This window comes from Miscanthus floridulus, chromosome 17 (genome assembly GCF_019320115.1).
Source record: "Miscanthus floridulus cultivar M001 chromosome 17, ASM1932011v1, whole genome shotgun sequence".
In the NCBI taxonomy this organism is placed as follows: domain Eukaryota; kingdom Viridiplantae; phylum Streptophyta; class Magnoliopsida; order Poales; family Poaceae; genus Miscanthus; species Miscanthus floridulus.
The window spans coordinates 94479940-94502413 of NC_089596.1; the positions used below are offsets into that span (position 1 = coordinate 94479940).

The 22474-nt window shown below is 51.4% G+C and overlaps 1 protein-coding gene across 1 annotated transcript; it reads left to right on the forward strand.

Moving 5' to 3' along the window:
- Positions 1-1960: 1960 nt before the first annotated feature.
- Positions 1961-2473, forward strand: LOC136516011 (uncharacterized). The gene has a single exon (XM_066509432.1). It carries the CDS (start codon positions 1961-1963, stop codon positions 2471-2473), a length of 513 nt encoding a protein of 170 aa, XP_066365529.1.
- Positions 2474-22474: the final 20001 nt, after the last annotated feature.

The following is a 22474-nucleotide window of genomic DNA, read 5'->3' on the forward strand; positions in this document are numbered from 1 at the left end:
ATCGCAGAGGAGCCGGAGTCGCCCTCTAGCTCCAACTCCAGCAGGGGGAGCCATCATCCCTCTCGTGAATGCTTCATGACAGGTACCCCTAAGGGACACGTCAAAAGCATCCATGAGGAGGACACCCTGACGAACGACCTCGATGACAAGGTTGAGGGGGGATGCAGGAGCACTACCCCGCATGCGGGTGGAGTAGCTGAAGGCCCGACACCTAGAGCTTGAGGAAGCGTGACTTCAACTTGAGTAGGAATGCGTGGAGCTCGATCGCGAGATCGAGCACCATAGAGATGGGGGGCACGCACGCGCCATGGCCCATGACGTGAACCGGAGGATCGTTGAGGACGATCAAGCACTCCAGCACTTCTCCTAGGTAAACCAAAACACCGCTGCTGTGGCAGCCTTGCTCAAGGGGCTTCCGAGGCCTACGACGCACGAGGATCAACGGGCCCACCATGAGATTCACACGCTGCTCGAGCGTGCGGCTGTGCAGCAGGCCAAGAGCTCACTGTCTCAGCGACAGGAGCTCGATGCCAGCCAGCACACACCCTCAGTGTGACCCGACAAGGATGCATCAGTCCACCAGGCACCACACGGCAGGCCACGCATCACGGTTCTGGTGCAGGAGCATCTCAGCCACGACCATGACGTGTGTGACACCCTCGATGCCCACCGGCGTACCCACAATGATGTGGGGGAGAGGGCCAGCCATGGTTACCACCCTCGATGGGGCAGATGCTACGACCATGAGGAGGATTGGAGTCATAGCCCCGAACCAACGGGTCCCCAAGCTTTCGGTTGGCATATCCTCAAGGCGGCGCTCCCGCCCCGATACCGCTCGCCGACTAACATCTTGAAGTACTCTGGGAAAACGAACCTTGGCTTGTGGATCGAGGACTACCAGCTCACCTATCGGGCTAATGGTGCGGTTAGTGATGACTTCATCATCCGCAATCTCACCGTGTTCCTGGCTGACTCAGCGCGAACATGGCTGGAGCACCTTCTGCCCAACTACGTTCAGAGTTGGGCGGACCTGAAACAAATCTTTGTGGAAAAACTTCTAGGGCACTTACATGTGCCTTGGGAATCCCTAGGACTTGAAGAACTATCGACAGAAGTCAGGAGAGACTCTCCGCGAGTACATCCGACGCTTCTCCCGGTAGTGCAACGAGCTCCCTAATGTCGCCAATACTGACATGATCAGAGCCTTCCTATCAGGGACCACCTATGAGTCCCTGGTCCATAAGTTGGGACATAAGGGCCCATAGACTACCAAAGAACTCCTCAACATTGCGAGCAACCATGCTTTCGGTGAGGAGGTGGTTGGAGCAATTTTCGATCACTCTAGAGGCAAGGCGAAGCATGACAAGGACACCGATGAAGGCGCAGCCGACCATTCAAATAAGAAGAAGAACCAGAAAGGGCGGCAGGGGGGGCTCGCTCATGGCCACCGCTGAGCGAAAAAGGTCGAGCGTCGGCCGAGGGCACCCTCGATCACTTCGACAAGCTGCTCGAGGGGCCATGCCCAAACCACGCCTTCCCTATCAAACACATTTATAAGGACTGCTCCCTCATGAAGTGTTTCTTCACCAGTGGCTCCAAAAAATGGGAGTAGAAGAAGAAGCCCGAGTCAAAAGCCAACGACGCCGGAGAGAAGGACGACGACTTTCTATTGCCGGATGGCTACCTCATGATCTTCGAAGGGCCAAAGGCATACAACTCCAAGCGCTGATAGAAGCTCACGCACTGAGAGGTCTATGAAGCCGAGCCCGCCATGCCCACTTTCCTCAAATGGTTAGGGTCTCCCATAACCTTTGACCGATCCGACCACCCAGATAGCGTCATACACCTAGGCAAGTACCCGCTCGTAGTTGACCCTATCATCAACACGAAGTGGCTCACCAAGGTACTGATGGATGGGGGTAGTGGCCTCAACATCATGTATGCAAAGACACTCGATGCCATGGGCATCGACCGTTCGCACATCTGGCTGACCAGGGCGCCTTTCCACGACATCGTGCCGGGAAAGCAGGCCATACCGATCGGGCAGATCGACTTGCCCATCACCTTCGGGAATCCATCCAACTATAGGACAAAGACCCTCACCTTTGAGGTAGTCGGGTTCCCCCTGGTCTACCACGCTATTTTGGGGCGACCGTGTTACACGAAGTTCATGGCCGTCCCCAACTACACCTACCTCAAGCTTATGATGCCGGGCCCACATGGGGTCATCACCATCGGCACTTCTTTCCAGAGGGCCTACGAGTGCGAGGTCAAGAGCTACGAGCTCGCTTTGGCAACCCTCGCTTCTAAGGAGCTCGCAACCATCAGAAAGGACATCGCTAAAGGAGCGCCCAACGCGAAGCGGGTGGCCAGATCCTTTGAGCCTACGGAGAACGTCAAGGAGGTCCTTGTCGACCCCGACAACTCTGCTGACAAGACAGTGTGCATCGGCACCACCCTTTCCCCAAAGTAGGAAGGCGCGCTCATCGACTTCCTCCGCGCTAATCGAGACATCTTTGCGTGGAAACCCTCGGATATGCCATGAATTCTGAGGGAAGTCACCGAGCATGCCTTGAAGATCAGGCCAAGTTCTAGTCTAGTCAAACAACGCCTATGTCGCTTCAACTAGGAGAAGCTGAGGCTCATCGGCGAGGAAATCACTAAGCTCTTGGCGGCTGGTTTCATCAAGGAAGTATACCACCCAGAGTGGTTGTCCAATCCCGTTCTGGTCAAAAAGAAAAGTGGGAAATGGAGAATGTGTGTTGACTACATGAGCCTCAATAAGGCATGCCTGAAGGATTCATTTACTTTGCCACGCATAGATCAGGTAGTTGACTCGACCTCAGGGTGCGAAACCCTATGCTTCTTTTATGCATACTCCGGGTACCATCAGATCACGATGAAAGAGTCTGACCAGCTCACAACCTCTTTCATCACCCTGTTTGGATTGTTTTGCTATGTTATGATGCCGTTTGGACTTAAGAACGCTGGGGCTATGTACTAGCGTTGCATGACCAAATGCTTTGGAGACCTCATCAGGAGGACCATTGAGGCCTACGTGGATGACATCGTAGTCAAGTCCAAGTAGACCGACCAGCTCATGGCTGACCTAGAGCAGACCTTTAGGAAGCTCTGGGAGAACGACATCAAGCTCAACGACAAGAAATGCGTCTTTGGGGTCTCAAAGGGCATGCTGCTTAGATTCATCGTCTTCGATCGTGGCATCAAAGCCAACCCGGTAAAAATCTTAGCCATCATGAAGATGGGCCTGATTCTAAACTTGAAGGGAGTTCAGAAGGTTACCGGGTGCCTCACAGCGCTTAGTCGCTTCATTTTGCGCCTTGGCGAATGGGGGCTCCCCCTTTACCAGCTCCTAAAGAAAACCGACCAATTCGCGTGGATGCCTGAGGCTCAGGAGGCGCTTGACAAGCTCAAGGTGCTTTTGATGAAGGCCCCGATTCTAGTCCCGCTGGCTGAGGGAGAGACGCTCCTACTCTATGTCGCAGCTACGACTCAGGTGGTCAGCGCCGCCTTGGTTGTAGAATGGGGAGAAGAGGGAAACGCCCTCAAGGTACAACACCCCATGTACTTCATTAGTAAAGTCTTATCCAACACGCTACCCGTAGATCTAGAAGCTCCTATACGCCATCCTGATCACTAAGAGAAATCTGCGCCACTACTTCAAGTCACACATGTGACCATCATGTCATCTTTCCCCTCGACGAGGTTATCTAGAACCGGGAGGCCATGGGGAGAATCATGAAATGGGTGCTCGAGCTGATGGATCAGGGTGTCATGTACGCCCCACGAACAACCATCAAGTCTCAGGCACTGTTGACTTTGTGGCCGAATGGACTGAGATCCAGATGCCACCGGTGGCCGTCGATTAGGAGTATTGGACGATGTACTTCGACGGATCACTGATGAAGAAGGGCACCAAGGTCAGGCTAGTTTTTGTTTCCCCCCTTGGGGTGTGCATGAGGTACGCAATTCGCATCCACTTCTTGGTTTCAAATAATGTGGCTAAGTACGAGGCACTCATCAATGGCTTGCGCATCGCCATTGAGTTGGGTATCCGATAGCTTGACATACGAGGCGACTCACAACTAGTCATCGACCAGGTCATGAAGGAGTCAAGCTGCCACAATGCCAAGATGCCTACATATTGTCATGAGGTTCAATAGTTGGAGGACAAGTTCGATGGCCTCGAGCTCAACCATATCCCGAGGTGGCTCAATGAAGCAGCCGACATGTTAGCAAAGATGGCAACGAGCCGAGAGCCGGTCCCCACCGGCATCTTCGCTAGTGACCTACATAAGCCCTTGGTCCGATACGGGGAACCAAAATAGACCAGCAACGAGCCCCCAGTTCTGGGTTCGGGGGCTGACCGACCCTCAGTTACATCCTACCCTGAGGTCATGAAACTCGTCAAAGATCTAATGGCAGAGCCTGACCCTCTGATTGACTGGAGAACACCTTATCTCGATTGCCTCTTCCATGAGGTGCTACCTGCCAACAAGACAGAGGCCTGACGGCTCGCGCGTCGTGCCAAGTCCTTCGTCATCATCAAAGGGGAGCTCTACAAGCGTAGCCACACCGGAGTCCTACAGCGTTGCATTCCCACCGAGCAGGGGAAGGACCTGCTGGAAGACATCCATGGAGGGGTCTGTGGACATCATGCCGCACCTAGAACCTTGATCGAAAATGCATTTTGGCAAGGTTTCTATTGGCCAACTGCGGGGCTAAGGTCGAGCAGGTCGTACGCACCTACAAAGGTTGCCAGTACTATGCTCAGCAAACTCACCTATCGGCCCAAGTGCTCCAGATGATCCCCATCACATGGCCATTCATGGTCTGGGGGCTCAACCTGGTAGGGCCCCTCAAGAGGGCGCCCGGGGGCTTTATTCACTTACTTGTCACCATGGACAAGTTCATGAAGTGGATAGAGGCTCGGCCAATCACTGTGATCAAATCTGAGCAGGCCGTGTTGTTCTTCACGGACATCATCTACCGATTAGGGGTCCCAAACTCCATCATAAGTGACAATGGCACATAGTTCACAGGGAAGAAATTCCTCCGGTTCTGTGACAACCACCACATCCATGTTGATTGGGCTACCATAGTGCACCCGTACATGAATGGGTAGGCCAAGCACGCAAATGACATGGTCCTCCAAGGCCTTAAGCCCAGGATCTTCAACCGGCTCAACAAAATCGGCGGATGATGGGTCACGGAGCTCCCCTTGGTACTTTGGAGCCTAAGGATGTCTAGTAGCTGGACAACCAGTTACACACCATTTTTCATGGTCTACGGCTCCGAAGCCATCATCCCAACCAACTTCGAGTATGGAGCGCCAAGGGTAAAGGCCTACAACGAGGAAGGAAACGAAGCATCTTTGGAAGATGCCATGGACCTGCTTGACGAAGCATGCGACATCGCCCTACTCCGTTTGGCCAAATACCAGTAGGCGCTACGATAGTACCATAGCCGATGTGTGTGGGGTCGTGCCTTTGGTGTAGGCAATTTAGTCCTTCGCTGCATCCAGAGCAACAAAAATCGCCACAAGCTTTCGGCGCCGTGGGAAGGACCATACATCATCACAAAAGTACTCCGACCAGGCACCTACAAGCTCAAGACTGATGATGACAAAGCCATCGCCAACGCCTGGAACATCGAGCAGCTACGTCACTTTTACCCTTAATCTTCCCGTTCCAAAGCTTCCAATACGCTTATCAAACTAAGTAATGTTTCTGCAAAATCCAAAAAATGTTACCTCCTATCGGATTCGCTTCTAATCTAATCGGGCTTCAGTAACACTCGACCCCAACAACTACCTGGGGTCGGGTTTTACTCGGGGGCTGATAGGAGTACATATACTCAGAAACAATTTCCCATCTAACCCTTCCTTTTTATGAAAAGACCTAGAAATAAGAGTTACCGAAAACTAATGATGAGTAAAACTAGTTGGAATGCAAAAAGCCTATGCCCCAACGGCTACGGCATCGCTTGCTCACCAGCGTGATCAATACTAGGTCACTCACAACTTAAGTTTCTAATGCCTTAACATAAAACAAGTGTTGGATCGCAACAAACTTTACAGAGTACATATACTCAGGAACATTTTCCCATCCAACCCTTCCTTTTTATGACAAGACCTAGAAATAAGAGTTCCCAAAAACTAATGATGAGTAAAACTGGTTGGAATGCAAAAAGCCTACGCCCCGACGGCTACGACATCGCTTGCTTACCAGCATGATCAGTACTTAGTCGCTCGCAACTTAAGTTTCTATTGCCATAATATAAAACATGGGTCGGATCGCAACAAACTATATATATATATATATAGAAAGGCCAAACAACGTTTCTAGCCATAATAAAAGTCTTTACAAAAAGACTGACGCCTGACTCAGCTATCTAACTAAACACCCTTGGGCAGGATTTCTTCTCCAACCTTCTTCGCCAGGTCTTGCACCGGGGGAGCCGCCTCCTTCTCAATTTCATCTAGCTCGGCGTTAGTGTAGCCAGGCTCGAAGCCCTCATTGATCACTGGCAGGTCAATGTTAATGTAGTGGGAGCGGGTGATGGCGAACGCGTGATGGACGCCGGTGTACAGGGCCTCCCTTGCGAGTGCACGCGCTCGATTCGGGATCTGGGTAACCCAAACTGTGAGCGAGCTTGTCTCCATGGCCAGGGCAACCCCGAGGTCATTGAATACCAACCCAACGGCAGCGCGCAAGGTGTCGTGGTCATCGCTCTCCAACTAGAGTTGACCCCGTACCTCGAAGAGTTGCCTCTGTAGGACTGCCCAAGCAGAACATCAAAGAGCGTCAAAAAACCGATGCCAAACATCAAGCAAAAAGGTAACCAAAGCCTCACCTTTCACTTGCTCCTTGAGGACCATCCTCTCCCTCTAGAGCACGCCAACATCCTTGGCTAAGGCAGCGGCCAGGCCCTCAGCTTCTTCCTTCAACTTCTACTCGTTTTCAAGCGCGTGTCGAGCATCGACGCTCTCTTGATGGGCAAGGTCGAGTGCCGGGTAGAGTCATCCATGCTCCGTGGCATCTTCCTTGGCCTTGGCGACCACAACCTTGAGCTTGTCCTTAGCCTCATCGGCGTGTTGACGGGCTTCCCGTTGCTTGGTCTCAAGGCTCGCCACCTCCTCCTATAGCCATGGCTCTTCGACAGCAAGCCCCTAGACCTCCCTCTCACGACAGAGGAATAGGGACTTCTCCTGGCTACGCATCACAAGGGACTACAAAAAAATCAGGTTAGAATTATATAAACAGGGCTCAAAAGTAGAAAAATGTGAAGACACGACAAACCTGGCCGGTCGGGCAATGTCATCCTTCAACACCCCAACACGTCGGTCAGAGTGCAGACTGTGGACTCAAGTCCCGAGCGCACGCTCGTCCAGTCCTTCACCTCCGATAGGTCATCGAGGGTGAATACCGAGTCGCTCGGGTCCAGCCGCCTGGCCTAATGGACCCAGTCTCTTCCCCACACGAGCAGATCATCGCCTAGTCGGACAAGGGACTGGGAGGGCCTAGCCCCAATTGAGGGGTCGGTCGTCGCAACCGTCGGCGTCGTCCCAACGAGAGACGACGGAACCTCCTTCGTCACCGGCGCTCCCTCAGGAGCGGACCCTCTGATGGCAGAGGAGGCTGGTAGCTCAGGCTCCGAAGTCTAAGCCCTCGCTGCATCTATAGGGGATGCCTCGGTCATGCCTCCTCCCATCTGCCCCACCTTGGGCGCGTCGACCGGCACAGGCGCTGATTCCACGAGCGCCTCCTCCAGCACAATCAGTGCTTCCACCTCCCCCGCTTCCTCAGGCGACGCCGTGTCCGCCTCGACGCCATCACAGTGCACCCCCGGCACCATGCCAGTCGGCTCCTAGGGGATTGGCCAACACGCCAATATATTCTACGGCGCCAATGCCAGGCGGTTGCTGGGGCCGGTCCTACGGAAAGCACCAATGTCACACAACGAAATCCAAGAACGCAATGAAAGGGTGAAGAAGTCGTTAACTCACCTCGACGCCATTATCCGAGAATGTTTTGGAGGCTAGTCGCTCGACTCCGACTCTGCCACGTCGGCAATTGGCTGCTTCAATCCCTGGTGGGGTCGGTCAGAATGGGGTGGACTTGATCCTCCGACCTCGGGGGTGCATCCTCCCATGCCGATCTTGGAGGCGCATCCTCTTCGGTTTGTGCCAGGGCATGCTATGGAATCAGGGTCAAGTTGGCCTGCCCCGCGTTGGCCTGCTCATCCTCATGCACAAGCGCTCCCCATGCGATGCTGGGGTTAGTCTCGTCCTCCTCCTCATCCTCCTCCTCGTCGCCGTCGCTCTCCTCCGAGCCTTGTCGGCGCTTTCCACGCTATAGCTTCGCTCGCTCCTTCTTCACCTTCTTCCGCTCCTTCGCCTTCGCCGCCTCAGCCGCGTCATGTTTTACCACCCTCCTGGCCACATCCTCTGGAAGTGGTAGGTCAGACTCATGGCCGAAGAGGCCGGGCTACAAATCCCAGCGCTTAGAATATGAGAATAGAGGAAGGCTGGCCAAGAAAAGAAACTCGAAGAAGGCTTACCAGTTCGACGAAACCCGCGTCTGGCCGTATCACGGGATGCCCAGGACCGGGTACACCCAGGCGAGATCCATCGATGGATCCGCTGAGCCCTCCATCACCTCCTTGATGCATTGTGCTATTTCGCCGATGCTTAGGGCCTCACCAGCGACCATCACCATCCCTTCGGGCATGGAATCTGGTGTCATCTTGTACATAGGAAGAGCGCGCGCCATCAGCGGCGCCAGCCTCCTGACGTGGTACGCTCCGACGATGCTGGTCCTACAAAGGCCACAACCCTTTAGAGTCATGATGGCTTTGAGAAGGTCGTCGAGCCTCTCCTGCTCCTTCGTGATGGGCCCGTACCTCCACGTGTCTGGCGCCTCCTCGATCAGGTGGCTGATGAAGATCAGCAGGGGGAGGCGTCGTTGTTCCTCAGGTAGAACCAAAGCTTATGCCACCCCTTGTTGGACTTCTACAATAGGATGGACATGTACTCTGATGACTGGTTGCCTCGAAGACGGATGCTCGCATATCCCATCGGCACCGCCAGGTCCGGCTTCTTCCTCTCCTTCTTCTTCTGTAGCTCGACAGTGAAGAAGTACTTCCATAGCTTGAAGTGGGGCTTGATCCCTAGATACCCCTCGCATAGCACGACAAAGGCCAAGATGTGCTAAATCCCATTGAGATTTAGGTGCTGCAACTCAAGCCCATAGTAGTGCAGCAACCCTCGGAGGAATCGGTGGGGCGGAGTCGTGAACCCGCGCTCGTGGAAAGGGACAAAGGAGATGACGTAGCGTCGAGCGGTGATGACTCATCCTCGCCACCAGGTACGATCCACTCCATGTGCGCGTGGAGAACGTCGGAGCGAAGCCATGGCTCCATCAAGGAATGGGGATGGCGATGTAGAAGATCCGACGATGGTGTAGGGCTAGAGAGCGAGAACTTCACCTGCGATGGAGCAGAAACAGGGGAACGAAGGCCGGAACTCGAGGGCAAAAGGCAGAAAGACTAGAGGGGCAAGGATGTGGCTGCGCGTATGGAGGCTGGGGAGAAATGGGTCCATTTATAAGGTAAGGGCAGGACAAGGGGCGAACCATCCACCTAAATTAACGCGCCCCACTCCTCGCTAGATCCACTTCCTTCGAGGGTCGTGCCCTCACTAATCCACGCCGCATCAGTCGCATCGCTGCCTCGAGAGACGAGCTCATGCCTATCCAAATCTTCCCCACGAAGGATCCGCCGGGCGACAGTTCGCCTTCAAAGGCTACAAGCCGCCGTAGGTAAGTGGGATACGCAGCTGAAAATGCTCCCACGGTCCATTAACGCCTAGGAGTTCGAAGGCTAGCCCACCAATGGGTTCACGGCCGCTCTAGGGCACCCTAGAGTGAGGGGAGGTTAAGGACGGGCCCGCTAGCGGCCAATACCCAAGGCACGCGAAGCACCATGGGCATCCCGACTCTCGTTTCGAGTCATGGATGATACAAGGTCCATGGTTTTTCCCTGAAGAAAGGCATCGATCCCTCGGACCGGTCAAACGGATCCGAGAACTATATGACCGGCCACCAAGAATCATGAGTCAGTCACCAGCTGATCTCGAACTAGGCCCCCGTGAAGGGGATGCCGAGGCTCCACTCGAACCAGCTCGTTAACAACTCACCAAGCACCGTGCTCCGTCCAGTGAGGAAAGCACGCCATGACTCAGCCCCTCCGTTCTAGCAAATGGACACGTGAGGGACGATGATCACAAGATGAACCGACACCCCAACCGGACCCCTGCTACGCGCGGGGCTCGAGGGCTCGACATCGCAAGGAGACCAAACACACGGTCGCAGACAAACGACGAGTCACCTCCGGTTGCGGAAACCACGGACGGACAACAAAGCGACAGTAATGAACAGTACTCCCGTGCACCCTCAAACGATGGATCGCAAAAAGCCATTGCAGGAGTGTCTCACTCCTCCAAAGGCTCGGGGGCTACTGTCGGATATCTATATCTAGGTATCCAAGCCAAAGGATTAAAGAGCGTCACGTCGGCTCATCCGATGGTTAAGGACGCAACTACGGCCTCGTCCGACCCCCAGGGGCCGGGCCACGCCTCGTCCGACTCTGAGGATGAGGTGGTTAAGGACGCAACTACGGCCTCGTTCGACCCCCAGGGGCCGGTCCACGCCTCGTCCGACCCCAAGGCGTGGGCTCCGGCTCCGAGGACGAGGTTTCCGCCTCGTCCGACCCCAAGGCATGGGCTCCGACTCCTCCGGTCCCACGGGGAGGGCTCCGCCTCGTCCAATCCCTGAGGGTCGGATTTCGTCTTGCCCAGCCCCTAGGGCAGGATTTCCTTCTCGCCCATTCTCTGGGGGTCGGATTTGCTACCGGACAAAAGCAGTGGCCCCAAGGTGGGACCCGAACCGATTCAACCACTACGACGTGGAGGCGCACGCCCAGAAGCACGTCTCGGGTGCATCCTGATGCGACTGGCGGATGCATCAGGCCATGCTGGGAGACTCACGCCATCCACCGCGTCAACAGGCTAGCACTGTGCTACCAACTCTCTGTCTGACCACCGTCCAACGTCAGTCGACCGGCGTCAGTTGACTGGCACTGTACTGCCAGCCCCCCGTATGGCCTTTGTCAAGGGACCCTTTGACCATTCCGTCCGCTCGGATGTGATGGAAGACAAGAATGGCGCACGACGCCCGCACGTATGCTGCAGTGGCCAACAGGACCCCGATGCGACGCCGCTGCCACCACGATCTATAGGGTCAGCGGGACCCACGCGAAGAGGAGGACGGCACACCCCTGGGAGCCTTATTTCTCTTTCTTTTTTCCCTCTTCCCTTCTCTCGGTCTCTGATATCTTGTTCTCTCCCCTTGGTCTATAAAAGAGAAGGCAGGGCACCGTTCAGAAGGAAGATCAATCGACCGATAGATCGAGTAGTAGAAACATCGAGCAATCGAACCACAGAGACTTAGAAGCTCCTCCCTCTCTCGCCAGTTTGTAACCCCCTACTACAAACTCAGTGCTGATAACACGAGCAGCTCGAAACTGGACGTAGGGACATTCGGCCCGAACCAGTATAATTCTCGTGTCCTCTTAGCATATCATCTAAACCAGACGTACAATATTAAAAATTTACTCGTTGGTGTTTACTCGAAACACCAACACCTCGCTTCACGAGGCGGTGGATGCGGAGCGTGCGGCTCATAAACCTGTCGCTGGTCAGCGCCATAACTCAGAGGTGATGATCGTGGGGTTTGATCTTGTAATCTGTCCTCTTTTTTATGTCTATATATATAAGTAATCGATGATTTGGTTTCTAACTCTCTATATATAGGACGAGTGTTTACCGGGAAGGAAACTGTTTCGGATTTGGTTTCCATATCGGACTAGTCTTTTTTGAAAGGGAACTGTTTCTGTGTGTCGGTGACGAGCTGGGAAGGGATGTTATCGTCGTGTGCCCACTTAATCGCCCCGCTCCCCTCCGTGTCTGCGGCGTCCGACGTCGACTCCGTCCTCATCTACCTCCTCGAATCGGAAGCGGAGTTCGACCTAGGCGTAGAGCGTGGTAGCCTCGCTCTCGTCGGTGGCGTCTTGCTCGGCGGCGACGGCATGACGAGGTCCAAAGCCATGCGAGATGGATCTCGCCATCCCCCTCTCGTAGATAGATGTCGTAAAGGACGGTTATCGTCTAGGCCCGCTAGCTCTTCGCCCCGGGCGCTCCTTCGCGGCTTCTCCCCGCTCGGTCGACCGCACATCCATCCTCCCACACAGTTATTCGATCTCTCCCTCACCTCTTCCTCCTCCCGATCACGTAGTCCTGCTCTTCCTTGACATGACCTTGGATGATGCTGACGCCGGCGTTAAGGAGCTGCTGGGACAAGGAGGAGGAGGCGTGGAGGTCGAGGGACTGGACCTCGCGGGTGCCGCGGCGGAGTAGCTCGAGGTAGAGGGCAGCTCTTACGAAGCCCTGACCGCCCGTCACCGCGAACCACACGTCCTCGATCCCTTCGTTCGCGCTTAGATGCATCTTCTTGGCGGGGTACAGGTCGCCGGCGACCGACGATGATAGCCTGGGCAGTCGGCCTCCGTGTTGCCTGACCCCTAATCCGGGCGAAGTGTCAGCACTTCAGCACAAACAAGACCAACTCCACGATGGGGTCTGGACTGTGAATTGGAGGCGTTGCCTTATTTTCCAATTGAAGACCATGTTGATGCTTATGGGCGCAGCAAATCAGTAGCTGAACAATTGTTACTGAAGAGTAATGGGCGGCTAGCTAAGTAATAACTAAGTAAAGTTTACCCTTCTCCTTAGCATCAGAGCTCCTTTCGTCGGTGGCAAGATTGAAAAGAAGGGCAAGGAAGAAAAGAAACACACCGGAGGTCACGGCAATCTTCCTGCGTGCGACGCTCTCAGCCTGCACCGCGAGAAACGTTTCTCTGGCTGCAGGCTCGCAGGTGCTTCACCGTGCGGCCAAACCTGCGACGCCCATTGTTTTCGCGAAGAAGGCATTGTAATGGCTTGAAAACGTTTCGGGGACTATACACCTCTCCATGGTCGTGGGGGAGTCTCTTGGCCATTTGGAAAGCCTCCTTGACATACATGAGCTTTCTTCGTACCTCTCTTTCAAACACTGCTTGGGATTGTATTTTTAGTAAAGATTGGGAGCATTTTAGTGCATTGCATGAAGAGTTTAAACTTTGTAACAGTATTGGAGACCAGCACCAGCAGATGCGAGGTAGGGCAGCCGCAATGGCATCTCAGCCTCTCAGGCCTCTCAGAAAAGCAATGCCTCTTCATGAATCAAACGAAGATGTAGAATTTAGTCATGGAGAACAACAAGTCGTCTTAGCATTTTTTTGTAACCTTGGTAGTGATTTTGAGTATGTGGTGACATACATTTGTCTCTTTTGCGTATGTGGTGATGTTTCTTTTAACCATGTTGATATGTAATAATGGGCCTTGCTTTCTAAACATGGGGCCATAAATGTGATTTTGCAATGAAACAGAGAAAATGCTATGTTGTTTTGTCCCGCTAGCTTGTTTGATTGTGGTTGTCCTCTGTTACGTTTATACTTGTGCATGCAGCTTGCTTTCTTAGTATTGTGTCTGACCATCATCTGCATGGTTGATTACTAGCATAGAATTTTTGTTTGCCCGTAGTAAAGCATGGGCTCTCACGTAGTCATCTTCAAAATCTAAGCCATGTCAAAAGATTTGATGTACACGGTGTGGGCATTGGTTGGTGGGACCTGTCACCCAACCCACGAACAAGTAAAATAGTACTCCCTCCATCCCAAATTGTAAGTCATTCCAAGAATCTTGGAGAGTCAAACTTTTTCAAGATTGACTAAAATTATAGAGAGAAATACAAAGATTGATGACATCAAATAGGTATAATATGAAAATATAACTAATGAAGAATCTAATGATACTTACTTGGTATGATAAATATTATTATTTTGTTATATAAATTTGGTCAAACTTGAAAAACTTTGACTCTCCAAGATTCTTGGAATGACTTACAATTTGGGATGGAGGGAGTACTTCTTTGTCCACTTGTCGATTCTTTACTCTTCTATGAAGCATCATATTTGTCTCCATTCATAACTAAGGTTTTTTATTTGGTTCTGTTGACGCATCTGTAACATCTGATTCTTATTATGATGCCACAATGTGTTCGATTTTGCGACACCACAAACTTTTACATACGCTTGAGCTGCTCTTACGGCTCGTTTGGGTGGAGGGAACTGATGAGAGGGAATGGGAGTTGGAAGGGAGAAGTCTAAAATCTCTTGTTAGTTTCATGGGATAGAGAGTTTTGTGAGAGACTGAGCTCCTCCCGCCCAACCGCTGGTGGCCACTCCGGCCCCGGCGTCCACCCCTCCCCACGCCGCTGACCGCCCCGGTCGCACCGTCCACCCGCCCTCACGCCATTGACCTCACTGGTCGCGCCGTCCACTGTAGCCATGGAACGTGGCTCTTGCTCCCATCGTTCTTGGGCGGACGAGGTTGAGGAGGACGAGGCAGCTCGGAGCACTGGCCGTTCCGTGTTCCTTGAGCTGCCCCTTCTTGCCGCGGCGGCCCACGCCGAACTCGTCCTTCGCTCCAGCCCCCTCAACCCCGAGGCCAAGCCCTTCCCCACATCTCTGGAGAGGTCCGCTGAGAGGCTTCACTTCTCTGACTCGGAGGCCTCTCTGGGCGAGTCCAACACCCCTCCTCCCTCTGGCCGTGGAAAGGCGGTCTAGGCCCTCGTCGGTGTTGACGGTCGTTAACATCAATCATAAACAGTGAACATAACTTGTATAAATGCATAAAAAGGATCACCAACAAAGGTCTATGGATTTAGACTAACAAATTTCACGAGTTTTGGTGAATCTGTATTTTCTGTAGGGTTTATCCAGAAAACCATCAAGGTGACCTACATGTCAGAGTTAATCGTGCTTATTCGCCGCGAAATGGACACCAGAAGGTTCTAGAGGACACCACACTGAAGCAGGAGCCGAGGGTCTGCCATGTGGGGCTGGCTAGCCCCACCTGCAGGCCGCCCGACCCCTGGGACCACCTGTCAGCCTCCGCCTCGTTATGTCGGTTTCCCACCGCCTCCTAGATTACATCTACGCCGTTCTTTCAAGTCGGTTTGATCCGAGGGTCAAGAATTGATGCTCCGGCCTATATATACCAGCCCCTGCCCCCCTCCCAAAAGCCATCCTGAAACCCTAATTCATATTCTCCTCGTCAGGATCAGAGCCAGCTATCAAGAGAAGATTAATCCTTCATAGGATCTAGTCTTATAAATAGAAATAGTGAGATGGAGAGTGAGGGAAGAGTTTGGAGGACAAGCCGGCCTGTCGGTGCTCTCTCTACGGCTTGTACCTTGGCGGATCCAAGTTCTATCTGAGCTTGCCTCTGAGATTTCTCTGGTAATCAACCTCTGATTCAAGTAAGCTTCTTGTTTATATTATTCATCAGGTTCACAACTTGTTTGAGTGCTTTATTCTTTATCCGAGAAGAGTAAAGTAGTAATTGTAGTGTAAGCATGGGGCTTAGACTCTGGTTACTTGTGGATGTATCCTGCATTTCGGATTGGTGATGGCTCGTGAGGGTGACTCTTATAGCCTCGTTGAATCCTCTGTAGTCCACCTCCCGTTTGTAAGGGCACGTAGGATGCAGTTACGAAGGAAAGCATCCTCTGCTAGTGTCTTTCCCTAGTAATGTCCTCAGTTGAATAGTAGAAGACATAGCTTACCCAAGTCTGAATTAGAGAACCTTAGTTTTCCTCTTTACGCTCATATTTATCCTTACCTTGTTGCTACCCTTAGTTAAGTTAGACCGTAGTTAGTCTCACATGTTTCCCTATGATACGATATTTGGAGTACTTCCGGATGAAAGCTACAACGGTACGCTTGCAGATTTATCTGTGTGTGTTAAAATATACCAACAAGATTTCATCGTTTGGTTCACTCGCCATGAGGACCTCGAGCTTGTGATTGGGACCCTGATGCCCCCGGCGGCTCCCTGCGCCCTGCGCTAGTGGAGGTGGAGCCGACTCATCATGGACTCCGCTGGGGCATTTAGGTTTAGGGTTCTTGTCGGCATGAAAGGCATCCCGTCGCACGCAAGATCGAAGGAAACCGCGTAGGCCATCCTCGGTTTGTCCAGCGCCAACGTTGACATCATGAACACAGAAGCGCTCGCTGACCCGTATGACGAGCGCGAGCTCTTCATGGCGGCATGGTGCGACCACCCTGACCTCATTCCCGATGAGAAGATCATGGTGGTGCTAAAGCCGGAGGAGGAGCATGATGGCGGCCCGCCGCTGTACGTATGGCCGCATGAGATCATCCACGACGAGGTCCCTGTCCTACGTTATTGTTGGAACCGGTGGTGACCACCGAGTTCACGATCTTGAAGTTGGCTTACAGCCGGCCCGGCTCGTTACTACGAGCCTGCGCTCCCACAGGTCTCAGATCCACCAGAGTTACAACATATAAGGCCTTTGGGCCTTACTCAACCTAAAAGACTAGCCTTATAGTTGAGGCTTCTTCCGTCTTATATGTTGTGCTCCCCAACCATCGCTATACGATGTGGGATGTCACACATCGGGGTGCCCTCGCCATATGTGTGACACTCGAGATTTTTTATTGGGTTTAACTTTTCTAACCATGGGCTCTAATACCAATTGTTGGAACCGGTGGTGACCACCGAGTTCACGATCTTGGAGCTGGCTTACAGCCGGCCCGGCTCGTTACTACGAGCCTGCGCTCCCACAGGTCTCAGATCCACCGGAGTTACAACATATAAGGCCTTTGGGCCTTACTCAACCTAAAGGACTAGCCTTATAGGTGATGCTTCTTCCGCCTTATATGTTGTGCTCCCCAACCATCGCTATACGATGTGGGACTAAACCCCAACAGTTATCTCGTGCGCCTATGGATCATCGAGTTTCAGGACTGGCACACGCCGCCGTCGTCCGACAACGGCATGGACTTCACCAGCGATGACAGTGATAGCGGCAACAACAACTATAACGGCTACCACCCTGGGTTCAGTGGCAATGGAGGTGGCGACGCTCGGCCACGAACGACGCGGTTCGGTGGCGTGGATGAACCGCGGCTGGGCCATGGGTCCGGGCTCGTGTTCTGGGCCCTGGAAACGATGCTCGGGATGGTCAAGGGCGATGTGACATGCCCCCTGGTCACGCTGCGTGGCGCCATGCCCTGCCGTCTGTGTGTCAGCGCGCCCCGTGCCAAACCAGAGACCCGTGTCATGCAGACCATGGCTGATACTTTTGACTTTGACCTGTCACGCGTGTTCTCACCCTTTCCTGTAACCCAGCCCGCGCTGGACCCTATGCTCTGCGACGCGGCAATGTACACGCCAAGCAAAGGTGTCAGCCGCTGTGACGCCCATGCCACCAGCGTCGAGCGTGCCCACTCCATTGATCTGTGGCCGTGCGGCGGGACTGTGCCCCCTAGTTGCCAGGGGGCGTCTTTGGTCGTGCCCTAGACGTTGAGTTCTAGCTTCTCTGAGCCTATGCCCCACGAGTCGCTGCTGGGCCTGTTGCTGGGCCGGATGACCTCTTGGCCTGTGTTGCTGGGCGGTATGTTGAGGACAGCCCCGAGCGGCCGGTCACAGCTGAGGTGGACATGTGCCTCTCCGGCACAGAGGACTGCGAGTTTGGCCTGGGATCGCTAATGGCCGACCAGCCTCCACTCGAGTAGGCCATGGTACATCACACCTCCCTCCCGAACGTGCTGGGCTCCGTTATCGCTGCCCCCTTCAGTCGCCCCATGACCTTATGAGGGTGGATGATGCCACGGCGCTTGACGCAAAAGACCTGTCGCCCGCGAACGCCAACGACGACGCGACATCGCAGCCATAGCCGGCCGCATCGTTCGCAGACTCACTCAGGCTGCCGTTGGACGTGCCGCTTCTCCGCACGACCCCTCGCACCCACGTCTCCAGGGTGGTCGATGATTGTTGTGTCCCGCAACGCAGCGACCGGCTCGCAGCAAAGTCTGCCTTCCACGACCGACTGAGAAGTAGGCCAAGCGCATGCTGCTGAACAAGTGGACGCGCAGGCCAGAGGAGACGGTGTCCACCACGCCCAATGACATGATCACCACCAGATTCCATGAAATGTTCTCAGGACCGCTTTCGTCCTCCAAACGCGCAGCAATGCGCGAGCTATTTCCCAGGCGCACCGGCCATGGTCCTAGGGCCGCGGCAAGGCTGTTCTGAGCAAGACATGGCCATCATCGCAAAAACTATTCACCTAATGAGTGCCAATCACCTCATTATCAGGAACCCGCGCGGCTTGAATAGCCGTGCTTTTCACAATGTTGTCAGAGAAACAGTCGCACAGCAGCGGGCCTCGATCGTCTGTCTCCAGGAATCAAAAGTCACAAAGCCTTCCGGTGATTGGCAGGGCTGGGGGAGCCGTTGTATCAACGCTGGGTTCAAGTGCTTAGCGTCGCTGCCCCTGGCTGGTGACTATTGATGGTAGTTAACGTTCATCACAAATCGTCAATATAACTTATATAAATGCATAAAAAAGATCACCAACATAGGTCTAGGGGGTTTAAACTAATAAATTCCACGAGTTTTGATGAATCTGTGTTTTCAGCAAGGTATATTCAAAAAACCATCATGGTGGACCTATTCATCAAAGTAAATCGCGCTTAACCACGGCGTAAACAACTCTAGAAGGTTCCAGAGGACACCACACCGAAGAAGACACGAGAGGCTTCTAGGTGGGGCCCCACCTACAGGCCGGCTGACCTACTAGGTCCACCGGTCAACCTCTCTTTCGTATGATGGTTGTTCACCGCCTTAAAGATCGCATCTACGCCGTTTATTCAAGTCAGTTTGATCCGAGGGTCTAGAATTGACGCTACACCCTATATATATAGCCTTGTGCCCCCCTCTCTGAAGTCATCTTAAAACCCTAATTCATATCTCTCATTCAGATCAACACACACCAGAAGGATTAGGTCTATAGCCCTCCAATATAGTAGATTAGTAGCTCAGGAGTGAGGGTCGAGTTGGGCTCATGCTCAAGTTTCGGATCTAGTCTTGGAGGCTTGCAAAGCCTTGTATCTTCACTTCTACATGTTGTAAGACTTGTTATCAATTTATCATATTTCTATCTACATGGTTGTGCGCTTGCGGAATCCTTCATATTCTATTTGCGTTAATAAATACCAACAAACATTTTTGGCGCCGTTGCCGGGGAAACAATTGACGTAAAGATTTAGATCATTAACATACCACTAGCTTTAGTAGGATTACCTCTGTTCTATTGAATTGTGGAATAAGACAGGACAACAAACACCGTTTCAACCTTCCGACAAGCTTCCACAAGAAAAGAAGAAACATTGAAGAACCCTAGGGTGCCTGAGCATTCAAGATCCATCAACACTGGAACCCTGTCATCTCATAGGTTTGTATAGACATATATATTCTCTAACTATGTGTAGATTGGAGAAAAAGATCGTCGTCACAAGAATTCAAATCACATCTCAAGTGACGAATATAGATGCTGCACTACTCACAAATTTCATCATGTGAGTCATGATAAGTATGATCAAGAGAAGGTGAGATAGTCTTGCTCATGGACTTAAAATTAAATGAGTAGTTATCTTTTAAACTTTTTGTGTTCCATTGCATGTTTACTTTGAATAATCCATGCATCCACTCTGATTAGTTTAAATTTTCCTATATCGAATCCACAACATCTTTAGTTCCGTTCATATATCCATCCCACTTGCATCTTTATTAAATAAAGAGAAAAAATATATATGGACACATGAAGGTCTAAGTATAAAAAAAATGTGAGCATATAAAGGCTCATGCTTGGTAAAAAAATCTCTCACCATGATCATGCTATTCATCTCTATTCGAATAAATCTCTATAATGCTTTCATGCTACCTTTGTTTGCTATAGTATGCTTAAGGTTTTGAAGTATCCTCATACACCTTTTAAATTAGGCATGGTGCTTAGTTTAAACTGTTTTCTTAAATTAAATTAGACGAGGTGTTTAATTTGATTTTCGAACCAAGAGGTGTGTTGATCTTACTTCTAAAGGCTTTTTAAATTAAGCATGGTGCTTTGGTTAAAATGTCTTCCTAAATCAAATTAGATCTAGTGTCTAGGTTGATTTTTGAGCCGATAGTATGCTTTAGTAGATACTAGATATTTTGTTGGACTAACCCCTGTAGGGAACTTTCAAATTCAATCTGGGTAAGTCAAGAGATGAATCAAGGCAAGTGATGAACTCCAATAACTTTGCACAAAGAAGACCTGGTTCAGTCTTCATGGAAGGAAAAACTGTGAGTATCAAGGTTTATCCACTTATCTTTTGTTGTAAGTTATCTTTGCCTTGAACCATGCTAGAATGCAGCAAACACATAAAATATGATAAACAAAATCTATGCTAAACAATCCTAAAACCATCCTTCCATTAGCATAGAGAAAAAATGGACAACAAAACCCGTGTTTCAAATTTGTTATATTCCCTCGGGTATGTGTCCAATAAAATTTTATAGGAGGAATCAATAGAAGCAATGCATGTTCATGGTTTGGTATGAACCTGCAAACCCAAACCAAACCGCCACTTCAGTAATGGAACAAAAAGAAAGAAGATGAGTGTCGCAGAATCGACCAATTTATAAGAGCACAAGTACAATGGCAACCCGCAAGCAGCCGCATTGTCATACTTGAGCCCATATAAACCTGATAGTTCGTCGAGTACCACGACAGGTCTCGATAAATAATCCACATACAACCAAGATCGTACATGATTCAACATACATGTCACATATTACATAAAGTTCACACATACAGTTCCTTCATTAGAGTACGACATAAAGTTATTACAAACCAAGTTCGAAAGATAGTAGCGGAAGCAAATTAAAGTTCAAAAGTAGTGTTTGCCAACATAGTTCAAATACAGTGCCAACACATGATCACCATCCACAAAAGCATATAGAATGGTTATTAAAGATGCCTGCCCAAGGCTCACTCCTCATCCACGGTGGGATAGAAGCAATTCTTGCAATATCCATGATAGATGGTACCATATGCAACAATGGAAGTGAAACCCTTAGTACAAGAAGATACTCAGCTAGACTTACCCATCATAAACCAAAAATAAATTGACTCCAAGGATTATGCAAGGCTTTATAAGTGGAGGTAGCTTGACAACATTTTGCATAAAAAGCGATTAACTCAGTTATACAATTATACTTTGGTCATTAAGTTAATTATAGATATTCATCTCTGATTAGCAACTATCCTATGCCAAACATGTGGTATATCATTTAAGAGCATACAATAGTAACCATAGCCGGTGTAGTAATTCCATCTTTACCTAAACCATCACATTCCATAATATAATTACTACGATGTTGGAGCTAGCCAAGTTTCTCACTATCCTGGAGGGACGGCGATTTCGAATCGATTTTAACCAGCTGGGAATTTATTCCTAACACAAACCCAGGTCTACCAGCCATAATAGCCTTAGGTCACCTTTGGTACAACTCAGGTATATATTTCAGCGGGTTCGCCCAGTGCCGCACAATTAGGGACAACCAGCTGCCAGGACGATCAGGACTACCCTGCCCTTGGGCTCACGGTTGGCTCCCTACACATCCTTACTACCATCCAGAGTGTGCACTCTTACAGAGTGGGGTTAGGCCTAAGTTGAGTTACTCAGCTTCATGGTCGGAATGAGTTATCCGACCTGCTAAGTGATAGGCATGCGTTCAATCTTGTCACTAAGGTCCATGTCGATGCGGGACCCACGGAATACACCGTAAGGAAGAGAGGAGATCTAGTTTGATTAGGATTCCTCCCATGTAATCCTAGTAGTAATACTACCCTGTAATCCTACTAGGACTCTATATTGTAAACCGACTAGGACTCTGGCCTCCTGACTATATAAAGGAGGGCGGAGTTCCTAGACAGGGAAGAGAGATAAGGAACACATAACTTTACAATCAATCCAACGCAAAGGTTAACGCCGACTGGACGTAGGGCTATTACTCGATCACGGTCGAGGGCCCGAACCAGGATAAATTGACTATCTCTTGCGTTTACCAGTCGAGTTCTGCATACGCCGAAGCCCGAACAAACTACCTCGGGTACCCTCCGTGGCAGGCTATCGGTGGTGAAACATCGAACAGCTAGCGCGCCAGGTAGGGGCTTTCGGCGCAATTGCCTTCGAGAGCTCGATGGACCTCAAGATCAACTTTCGCCAGCAACTCTCGTCGGCCCTCGTCGACAACTCGCTATGGCTTTCATCGGCTCTGGTTGACAACTTGCCTGTGCTCACTGAGGCATCATTTGTCCAAAAGCAAACAAGGATCACCATCCGAACTACAATGACATGCAAGCCATGCAAAGCCGTCGTG

Coding starts and splice junctions, on each gene's coding strand:
- LOC136516011 (XM_066509432.1), top strand. CDS start 1,961: ATGGGCATCGACCGTTCGCACATCTGGCTGACCAGGGCGCCTTTCCAC.